General features: G+C 46.2%; 1 protein-coding gene across 1 annotated transcript in view; it reads left to right on the plus strand.

Annotated features, from left to right (window-relative positions):
• The window catches only part of SDAD1 (SDA1 domain containing 1), a 53,620-nt gene extending 50,058 nt beyond the window's left edge, over window positions 1-3,562 (plus strand). The window contains exon 22 of the mRNA XM_015427112.1: window positions 2,980-3,562. Coding sequence (XP_015282598.1) covers window positions 2,980-3,030 — 51 coding nt within the window. The 3' untranslated portion in view covers window positions 3,031-3,562. The remainder of the gene's footprint in view (window positions 1-2,979) is intronic.
• Window positions 3,563-11,204: the final 7,642 nt, after the last annotated feature.

Here is an 11,204-nt window from a genome sequence, read left to right on the forward strand (position 1 = left end):
CCGTAAGTATCGCGGGTCCCCTTTCTTGTAAACTGTATAAAGGACAGCACTTGGTAAACGCCTGTTGGTGTATCCTCACTGCAAGGCCCCATGGACTGGCCGGATGCTCCCACACTGCTTGACTGCTGCAGACGAGGTTGTTCTGCCCTGCTGAAGCTACAGTGCAGTGGCTCTGCCCACTCACCCTCGCACTCCCTCCCTTGGATCAGTTGCTCGCAGGCCGCATAAGAGCCCTGGCCCCTGGGCCTTGTGTTTGACACCCCTGCTCTATCAGAATTCTAAAGATGCCCACGGGCTCCAAAATTTTGGGACCCCTGGGTTAAGGGATGGAATTCCAGTGCTTTGAAGTTAATTAGATTTTTTTTTCACCTTCCTTCAAGGAGCTCAGGTTCTTCCTTCCCACTCACCTCCCGATTTATCCTCCCCTCAGCCTTGTGAGGCAGATTAGGCCGATTGTTCGTGTGACTGGCCCCCTGGAGCTTCATGAGCGTGTGGGGATTTGAACCCAGGTCTTTCCAGTCTGACACTCTAACCCCGCTTCCCTGAGCTTGTGGAGCCTGTGGGCACTTTTGGAATATTCATGAATGGGGAATGGTTGCCATGACAAAGTGACTACCCCTGGGGGCTGGCGCCATTCAGAAAAGGCTGAGAAGAACAAGACGAGTTGGTTTTTTAATACCTCACTTTTCTCTTCCTTACGAAGTCTCAAAGTGGCTTACAGTCACTTTCCCTTCCCCTCCCCACAAAACAGGCAGGTGGGCTGGGAGAGTTCTGAGAGAACGGTGACTGGCCCAAGGTCACCCAGCAGGCTTCATGTGGAGAAGTGGGAGAATCAAACCCAGTTCTCCAGATTTAGAGTCCACTGCTTTTGACCACTGCACCACGCTGGGGGAGATGGCCTCTTCCTGCGATAGAGGGAGCTCGTTCCACACATGTGCAAATTGGTGTTCCCCAGAGACACCCGCGGAACCCCCCGGGTGCTTCCGAAACACTTCCTTCTCCCGTGAGGTGGAGGAAAGCCAGGCTTGGCTATTTGCTAAGGGTAATAGAAGAAGGAAATTGGAAGTGGAGAAAAGGAAATGGGAAGTCTGTTGCTGGTTGTCATAGTGCCCACAGGTACCACTAGGGGTGCATGATTTTTCTCTCTCGGTATTTTTCAGTTCAAGTCTATTCCGAAAAATCCCAGATCCCAATACCAGTAAAGTATTTGGATCTGGGTTTGGGGTTTTGGGGTGGTTTTTTTTTTTTATTCCAATTTTTGGGGATCCAGTAGACCCAAGAAGAAAAAAATGGGGGTCCCCCAAAGCCGCAAAAAAACACCTGTTTTTTGGGCTTTCTTCTGCAGTCCCTTTAAACAGGGTGCATTTAAAGGGACTGCAGAAGTTAGCCCAGAAATCAGCTGAGCCAGTAGGGAGCAGTCTCCCCGCCAGCTCATCTTCAGGCTCTCTTGTGGAGTCCCTTTAAACGGGTCTTCACAAGAGAGCCCAAGCTTAGATGGCGAGAAGACTGCTCCCTGCCGGCTCAGCTGTTTTTTTGGGCTGTCTTGTGCAATCCCTTTAAACACGCCCTGTTTAAAGGGACTGCAGAAGAAAGCCCAAAAAAAAAGCTGAGCAGCGGGAACAATCTGCTCCAGCCACTCAGCTGTTCCCAGTAATTCCCGAATATGTCTGTAATTTGGGGGGATCCCCCCCCTTCCTGGTTTTCCTGAAAAATCCCAGATACTTTTGAGATGCCAAAATATATCCGAAAAATACCAATAAGGTTTTTTTGGGGAGTTTATTTTCAGCTTGGGTACATCCGAATGTACACCCCTAATCAGCACTCTGTAGAACTCGGTGTGATGCCGTCAAGGTCGCAGCCGACTGTCAGCTATGCTGCCATGGGGGTAGGGGAGTTCATTCTGGGTCTTGGTAATTGCTCTTGCATTTCTATCTCTGCTGTTCTGCCTGTGCCGCAATGCTTATCTCTACAGCTGTGCAGGAGGTTGTTTCGTTGGAGGTTGTATTGTCTGGACGTCTCCTAGGTACTGTGAGAGACTACTTCTTCCCAGCTTTCGCCACCTAACGGTTTCCTAGCTGGTCCCGCGTGCGGGAGGGGAGCTAATTGGCCCATGCCATGGGGGGGGGTGTGCATACGAATGCCCTATATCCTATTATGCTCAATGGGTTGCCGCCATTCTTAACAGTTCCTATGTTACTGCATCTATAGCTTTGTAATAAACGTATAACCGTTCCTGAATGTGTGTACTTCGTTGTAAGCCGTGGGTTCTGACACCGACTTATGGCAGCCCCCGTAGGGTTTTCTCGGCAAGAGACGCTCCGAGATGGTTTGCTATTGCCTGCCTCTGTGTTGTGACCCTGGGCTTCCGTCTGAATACTCACCTGGGCCGACCCTGCTTAGGTTTTATGAGATCTGACACGATCGGGCCAGGTCAGGGTAAGGCAGCTTGTAAATGCTACAAATATCATCCGAGCAGTAATCAAAATGCCAAATATATTAAAGGACCAGAACCACAACACATTAATGCAGCATCAGGGAAACAATAACCTCTTGTAAAGAAAACACACAACCGATTTATGGTGACCCTGCAGGGTTTTAAAGGCAAGAGATGTTCAGAGATGTTTTGCCGTCGCCTGTCTCTGCATAGCAACCCCCGGGCCTCCGTGGCGGTTTGTCATCCAAGCACTAAAAAGAGCTGACCCTGCTTAGCTTCTGAGATCTGATAAGATGAGGCCAGCCTGCGCCAGCCAGGTCAGGCAGCTTTGCTTTGAGGGAGGTAAACACTGGAAACCTCAGTTTTAGAAGAAAGCTAAGTAACGCACAACTTCCCTGATTCTGATCGTAAGACGAGGGATTTCTCTGCTCTCGGTGCAGAGTGGACGTAGGAAATTTTCAGTACTGTGCAATGCAGATCTTTTCAGAAGTCGCCCTCAAGTGTCCCCGTTCTGCATCGTAACACATATTTTTCTGGTTTTGCAGCTGGCTTTGCGTGACGCACTCCTGAAAAAGAGGAAAAGGCTGATAAAGTAACCGCGAACGCAACCGGAGGGGAAGACCCGTCTTTTGTGTCATTCACCAGTTTGGCTCTCTAGAAGCCAGCCCCTCTTGCTGTTGAACTATCTAAGCTCCCAACGAACAGAAGGCTGAAAACTACGCCTGGATAACTGAACATAGTGACTTTTCTCCCCGCTTACTACTTTATGTATAAAAATCATTAAATGGTTATTTAAAGAAGATTTTTACAAGCTTGGGAATATACCTCAAGGAACGGACTTGCCTTTTCATTAAGTGCAGTTTATTTAAATACAGCTTGTTGATGGAGAAGAGCTCCAATTACCTTGGCGGAAGAACTGACTTCAGCTGTAAAGGTTCTTCCTAAGGAGTAAACCCTATGGACTGCAGTGGAGAGGGACTTCTAAGTAAATCAGTAAATGTTCTACCTGAATGTAGAGTAGGGTTGCCAGACACCACCCCCCTCCCGTGGAGGTAGGGGTCCCCTGCTGCCGGGCCCTGCCCCTCAGCTGCCCATCAGCTGGCCAGCGGGGAGAATTCCCAGTAGAAAGAGGAAGGCCCAGGCCACACTCCAGCATCGCACAGGAAGTGATGTCATCACACCAGCGACTTCCGGGCAACACTTTGGTATTTGGGCAAAAATTATGGTAGAGGCCAGTTTTACTGTAGAGTTTTGCCCAAATACTAGAGCAGCACCTGGAAGTTACTGACATGATGACATCACTTCCTGTGCGACACTGGTGGCGTTGCCTGGGCCTTCCTTTTTCTCCTGGTAGGTTCCCACACCAACAGTTGCCAGAAGGGACATGGCAACCCTAATGCAGAGGGAAAGCAAATACTCTAGTATTATAAAATACATTTGAAATAATTTCTTCTATCTTACATTTTTTAAGGGTTTTTGTACATATTGGAAGTTATGGTAATTCATTTGGCTGAGCTTCATTGGGTAACGTTTTAACTCGTTTCTGGTTCAGAGCAAGGGGTGTGTATTCGGATCTACTTTTTCGGTATTTTTCGGGTCTGTTTCGGCTTTCCAAATGTATCCTGGTTTTCTTTTGAAAACTGAAAACAAATTCCAAGAAAATCCTGGACGTATTGAATTTCGGGTAGATCTGAAAGCAGCTGTTTGTCGGGAAGGCTTATGCCGTCCCTTTAAACTTTACTGAAAAACATATCCACCCCCATCTTCCACATGGTATCTCCTTAGGTATCAGAACATGGCAATCATATCCCCTCATAAGCGTCTCTTCTCCAATGTAGAGATGAAGAAGAGATTGGATTTATACCCTGCCCTTCACTCAGAGTCTCAGAGCAGCTTACAATCTCCTTTCCCTTCCTCTCCCCACAACAGACACCCTGTGAGGTAGGTGGGGCTGAGAGAGCTCTGAGAGATCTGCTCTTGAGAGTTCAGCTCTGAGAGAACTGTGACTGACCCAAGGTCACCCAGCTGGCTGCAAGTGGAGGAGTGGGGAATCAAACCCAGTTCTCCAGATTAGAATCCACAGCGCTTCACCACTGCACCAAACTGGTGATTCCCAACTCCTTCAGCCTCTCCTCATAGGACATGATCTCCAGACTCTTTACCAGCTTTGTAGCCCTACGCTGGACTCCTTCCAGCTTATTAACATCCTTCCTAAAATGTGGAGCCCAAAACTGAACACAGCGAGGTCACAGTCAATTCTTACAGTCTTGTACAATAGGCTCCGTCATATTGTAAGTCTTAGCCTGTATCATAAGAACATAAGTGATGCCAATGTTGGATCAGGCCAAAGGCCCATCCAGTCCAACACTCTGTGTCACACAGTGGCCAGAAATACCAGTGCCATCAGGAGGTCCAGCAGTGGGGCCAGGACATTAGAAGCCCTCCCACTGTTGACTCCACCCCCCAAGCACCAAGAAGACAGAGCATCACTTGCCCCAGAGCCCCTATCTATACCTTGTGGCTAATAGCCACTGATGGACCTCTGCTCCATATGCTTATCTAATTCCCTTTTGAAGCCGTCCATGCTTGTAGCCGCCACCACTTCCTGTGGCAGTGAATTCCATGTGTTTATCACTCTTTGGGTGAAGAAGGACTTCCTTTTATCCGTTCTAACCCGACTGCTCAGCAGTTTCATGGAGTGCCCACGAGTTCTTGTATTGTGAGAAAGGGAGAAAAGTACCTCTTTCTCTACCTGCTGTATCCCATGCATAATCTTATAAACCTCGATCATGTCACCCCTCAGTCGTCGTTTCTCCAAGCTAAAGAGCCCTATCCTACTACTCCCTTCTACAAAGTTTGAACCCTTCCAGCCTATGAAAATGTTCTCCAACTTAAGTAGCTGTTCCTCTGGCAGAAAAACTGCTGGAGGGAAGCTTCAGATCTTGCTGAGTGGCATTTTCTCTATAGGGGTGTGTATCAGCAGTACCTTGAGGCCTTTTCTATTTTGGTGAGAAAAGGGCACAATATAATGCCATTGTCCTCTGTTTTGTGTCATGATTCAGGTGGGTGGCCTTGTTGGTCTGAAGCAACGGAACAAAATTTGAGTCCAGTGGCACTTTTAAGACCAACAAAAATTGTATTCTGGGTATAAACCTCCATGCGCACACACACATCTTCACGCATCTTCAGATACCGTTCCGGATCACGTCTCATCTGCGTCTGAACGAAACCCTCGTCGGCTGTGAATGTGTGCAATTTAAGATGTATATATGTTGTCCTCCCTTACCCCACATTGCATTGTTAGTCCCTCGTGAAAAATGAGTAACTGTAAATCGCTCAGAGCCAGCAAGCTCTGCAGGATTGAGCGATCAATAAATTGAAAGATTATTATTATTATACTTCAAGTATCTGAAGAAGGTACCTGAAAGAAGTGTGGACGCGCACAAAAGCTTATACCCGGAATAAAATTTTGTTGGTCTCAGAGGTGTTAACTGGACTCAAATTTTGTTTTGTAGAATGTCTGTGAGTTTCTGCATAACGTCTGCAGACTAACACCCACACCAGTGTTCCCTCTAAGCTGAGTTAGTCTGAGCTACCTCACAGTTTTTTAGCCTCTGGCTCACACATTTTTGTCTTAGCTCAGAAAGGATGACTCTGGAACTAACTAATGTATGCAGCAGACAAATCTCTCACTCACAACCTTAATGCCAGTAGCTCACAAAGTAGAATTTTTGCTCACAAGACTCCACAGCTTAGAGGGAGCATTGACCCACACCACTCTGTCCTGTCACAAGGCAAATTTAAATAACACAGAGAGGCCAGAGACGATTTCAGTAACCTGCCTTTTAGTGTGCTGTGTCATTCATCAGATGTTAGGCACAGATGAGGTAAATTTTTAGTCTGCCTTTCTCACTGGGGCTGAAGGCAGATTACACCAAGTGAGTCAATATAATTGACAGGATGGGACAAACTGTGTGACAGGATCAGGGCTGCAAAACCAATCAGCAGTCTAAAAACAGAACCGAAGCAAACCATGAGTGTTAAGGTGACACATTAAATTATGCAAAAATTACATGGTAGGATCCTAGTTCCATCAAGTAAAACAGCAGTATAGACCACAGTCCTTAATAATTTATCCAAGTGACTGTGAATCATTTAGTACAGTGCGACTCCGTAGAAAAAACCCTGTTGGACAATTCAGCTTTACATAGTTTGTGTAAAGGCAGGAGAATCAGAGTCTTTCTGACCTTTTCAGGCAGGCCGTTCCACAAGACGGGGGCATGACGGAGAAGACACGTCTATGGGCAGTTGTTGATTTTAACTGGGGGGCTCAACCCAAGATATATCGGCGAACCAAGAGGGTCGAGCTAACACTATATAATATTAAAAACACAAATGCTTATTAAGGTGTACACATGTTAAAGCATAATATGATTAAAAGAAAGAGTCTAAATTTCAGACTTTTAAAAGCTTTTCAAATACAAATACACTTGACAGGTAAACACTTTTTAACTTAGGACCAAACGTGTTTCGGCCCCTTGGGGCTCTCCTCAGTGGTCACTATTTATATTACACTGTAAAGGTAAAGGTTCCCTTGCTAGAAAGCCAGTCGAATCCGACTCTAGGGTTGCGGTGCTCATCTCCGTTTCAAAGCCGAAGAGCCAGCACTGTCCGAAGACGTTTCCATGGACATGTGGCCGGCATGACTAAACACCAAGGTGCACGGAACACTGTTACCTTCCCACCGAAGTGGTCCCTATTTATCTACTTGCAATTTCTTGCTTTCGAACTGCTAGGTTGGCAGGAGCTGGAACTAGAGACGGGAGCTCACTCCGTCATGCGGCAATCCGGGTCTTGAACTGCTGAACTACTGACCTTTCACAGCCTGCAGTTCAACGTCTTAACCACTTGAGCCACTGCAGCTCCTATATTACACTGACACACATCCAAAATGCACGTGTAAAAGGTATCTGATGTTGTTTCCTTATATGTTTTTCGTTATGCTACTAGCTTATATGTTGGGCCATAAATATAGCCATGCCAATTCTTCAAATTATTCTGGTATCAGAGATTTCATTGGTCTAGATGTGTGTCACCTCCATCAAACGTAATGATCAAGTCCTTATATAAGGAAACAACATCTGTATTTGTATTTGAAAAGCTTTTAAAAGTCTGAAATTTAGACTCTTTCTTTTAATCATAGTATGTTTTAACATGTGTACACCCATTTGCAGCTTGTTGCCTGCAGAAGGTGCTCAGATGAGCGAAGCTATCATGGCAGGGCATGCAGGGAGAGGTGGTCTTGCGGATCTGAGGGTCCAAAACCACGAAGGGCCTTGTATGTGACTGGGGCTCTTTAGCTTGGAGAAACGATGGCTGAGAGGTGACATGAGCGAGGTTTACAAGATTATGCATGGGAAAGAGCAGGTAGAGAAAGAGGTACTTTCCCCCCTTTCTCACAATACAAGAACTCGTGGGCACTCAATGAAATTGCTGAGCAGTCGGGTTAGAACGGATCAAAGGAAGTCCTTCTTCACCCAAAGAGTGATTAACACATGGAATTCACTGGTACAGGAGGTAGTAGCGGCTACAAGCATGGACGGCTTCAAGAGGGAATTAGATAGCCACTGATGTACCTGTGCGCCATATGTTTGTTAGCCACAAGGTTTAGATAGGAGCTCTCAGTCTGGGGCAAGTGATGCTCTGTATTCTTGGTGCATGGTGGGAGGGCAACAGTGGGAGGGCTTCTTGTGTCCTGGCCCCACTGCTGGACCTCCTGATGGCACCTGGTATTTTTGGCCACTGTGTGACAGAGTGTTGGACTGGATGGGCCATTGGCCTGATCCAACATTGGCTTCTCTTACGTTCTTATTGGTTGTACCTTAAATTGATCCCCATAACTGATGGGCAGTCAGTGGAGTGACCGTAGAATGGCGGTAATGTGCGTGTTCCGTCTAGCTCCCGATAACAGCCAAGCTGTGGCGTTCTGCACCAACTAGAGTTTCCGAACTGATTTCAAAGGAAGACCCATGTACAGTGCATTACAGTAGTCCAGTCTCAATGCTACTGTAGCGGGGATCCAGGTGGCCACATCAGCCGTATCAAGGTAAAGGACTATCTTTCAGGCGGGGCTGCGTTGAACGAAAGCCTTTCCCCCCCAGCTGCATTAACTTGCTTCTCCAGCAAGTAATGCTGGTCCAGTATAACCCCAAGGTTCTTAATTCAGCAAGGATCAGCTGCACTCTATCAAAAGCCTTCAAGATCTCTGCCTTCTCAGCCAGCATTACCTCCGTCTTTTCAGGGTTTAGTTTCAAGAGTCCAGTGGCATTCAAGGTATGAGCTTTCATGTGCAATGCACACTTTTTCAAATACACTGGAACGGTAGATGCGGTTCTAAACTTATAGACAGGGACTTAACAGCAAATTAAACATGTAACATGGAGATGTTTAAGTTATACAAAATGAAAAGCTAAATAATAAGTTACGGTTATAAGAGCAACAGTTGTAAAGCCATAAATATGTCACAATAGCAGATAAATGTCTAAAGGTGTTTTTCTCTAATTGTGGGAAGTAACAGAATCTTAAGTGCCCTCCACGCCTGAGAGGAGATAATTAACAGCATATTTTGAGCTGGATGTAATGTTGTCAGCAGACATCCCAACATTTCTTGCATTCAGTATTCTAATATACTATTCTGAAAAAGAAATACACTAAAATACAGAGGATTTATAGTCCTTCTTGTTGAGAATACTTATGTGAGGACTGAATGAGTTAGCATATGTAATGGGATAAAAATCCAATATCCCTCTTGAGTCCTGGGGACGTTTTTGTTCTAAGTGTTGTGTTGTTGTTGTTCAGTCGCACAGTCGAGTCCGACTCTTCGCGATCCCATGGACCAGCTCCCGCCAGGCCCTCCTGTCTTCCGCTGTCCTCTGAAGTTTGCTCAATTTCATGTTCGTTGCATCGATGATACTGTCCAACCATCTCATCCTTTGCCATCCCCGTCTTCTTTGACCTTCAATCTTTCCCAGCATCAGGGTCTTCTCCAGTGAGTGCTCCCTTCTCATTTGGTGGCCAAAGTATTTGAGCTTCAGTTTCATTATCTGGCCTTCCAGGGAACGGTCAGGGTTGATTTCTTTTAGGATTGACTGATTTGATCTTCTTGCAGTCCAAGGGACTCTCAAGAGTCTTCTCCAGCACCATAGTTCAAAAGAATCTATTCTTCGGCGCTCAGCCTGTATTATAGTCCAGCTCTCACAGCCATACATGACTACTGGGAATACCATTGCTTGGACCATGCGTATTTTTGTTGGCAGGGTGATGTCTCTACTTTTTATCATGCTGTTTAGGTTCGCCATCACTTGATTCCTGATGTCAGATTGGTGTCCGTTTATCCTCTGGCGTAGGGTTTGTCCTGTTTGTCCTATGTAGAGAACCGAAGGGTGTTGTTGACATTTAATGGCTTATACAATGTTAGAAGATGAGCAAGTGAATGAGCCTCTGATGGTGTAGTTGATGTTGTTAGGTCCAGTGATGGTGTTTTCTGGATGTATGTGGCAGCAACATTGGCATCGGGGTTTATTGCAAACTCTGGTCCCAGTGTCCATGTTCAAATGAGATGTTGCATTATTGTGGGTGAGGAGTTGTTTGAGACAGGGGGGCTGTCTGTGCGCAAGAAAAGGTTTGCCCCCCAGTACTTGTGAAAGCCCCCTCATGGATCACTGCCTTGTCGTGGCGAGGGGGCTTGCGCAGTTCAATGAAGCTGTGGGCTATGCCGTGAAGGGCCACCCAAGACGGACAGGCCACAGCAGAGAACTCAGACCAAGCGTGATCCACCTGGAGAAGGAAATGGCAACCCACTCCAGTATTTTTGCCAAGAAAACCCCATGGACAGTATCAAAAGGCTAAAAGATATGACGCCGGAAGATGAGCCCCTCAGGTCGGAAGGTGTCCAATATGCTACTGAGGAAGAGCAGAGGACAAGTACAAGTAACCCCAGAAAGAGTGAAGCGGCTGGGCCAAAGCCGAAAGGACCCTCAGTTGTGGATGTGTCTGATGGTGAAAGGAAAGTCCAATGCTGCAAAGAACAATACTACATAGGAACCTGGAATGTAAGATCTATGAATCAAGGTAAGCTTGACGTGGTCAAAAATGAGATGGCAAGACTGAACATCGATATCCTAGGAATCAGTGAACTAAAGTGGACAGGAATGGGCGAATTTAACTCAGAAGACCATTATATCTACTACTGTGGCCAGGAATCTCGTAGAAAAAATGGTGTGGCCTTTATAGTCAACAAGAGAGTGCAAAAGGCAGTACTGGGATACAATCTCAAAAATGACAGAATGATTTCTGTCCGATTCCAAGGCAAACCATTCAACATCACAGTAATCCAAGTCTATGCCCCAACCACTGATGCAGAAGAGGCTGAAGTAGACCGGTTCTATGAAGACCTACAACACCTCCTAGAACTAACACCAAAAAATGATGTCCTCATCATCATAGGGGACTGGAATGCTAAAGTAGGAAGTGAAAAGGTAACTGGAATAACAGACAAGTTTGGCCTTGGAAAGCAAAATGAAGCAGGGCAAAGGTTAACAGAGTTTTGTCAAGAGAACACACTGGTCATAGCGAACACCCTTTTCCAACAACCTAAGAGGCGACTCTACACATGGACATCACCAGATGGGCAACACCGAAATCAGATTGACTATATAATTTGCAGTCAAAGATGGAGAAGCTCTATCCAGTCAGTAAAAACAAGACCTGG

Source organism: Gekko japonicus, unplaced genomic scaffold (assembly GCF_001447785.1).
Source record: "Gekko japonicus isolate JY-2015 unplaced genomic scaffold, Gekko_japonicus_V1.1 scaffold565, whole genome shotgun sequence".
NCBI classification, from domain to species: Eukaryota; Metazoa; Chordata; class Lepidosauria; order Squamata; family Gekkonidae; genus Gekko; species Gekko japonicus.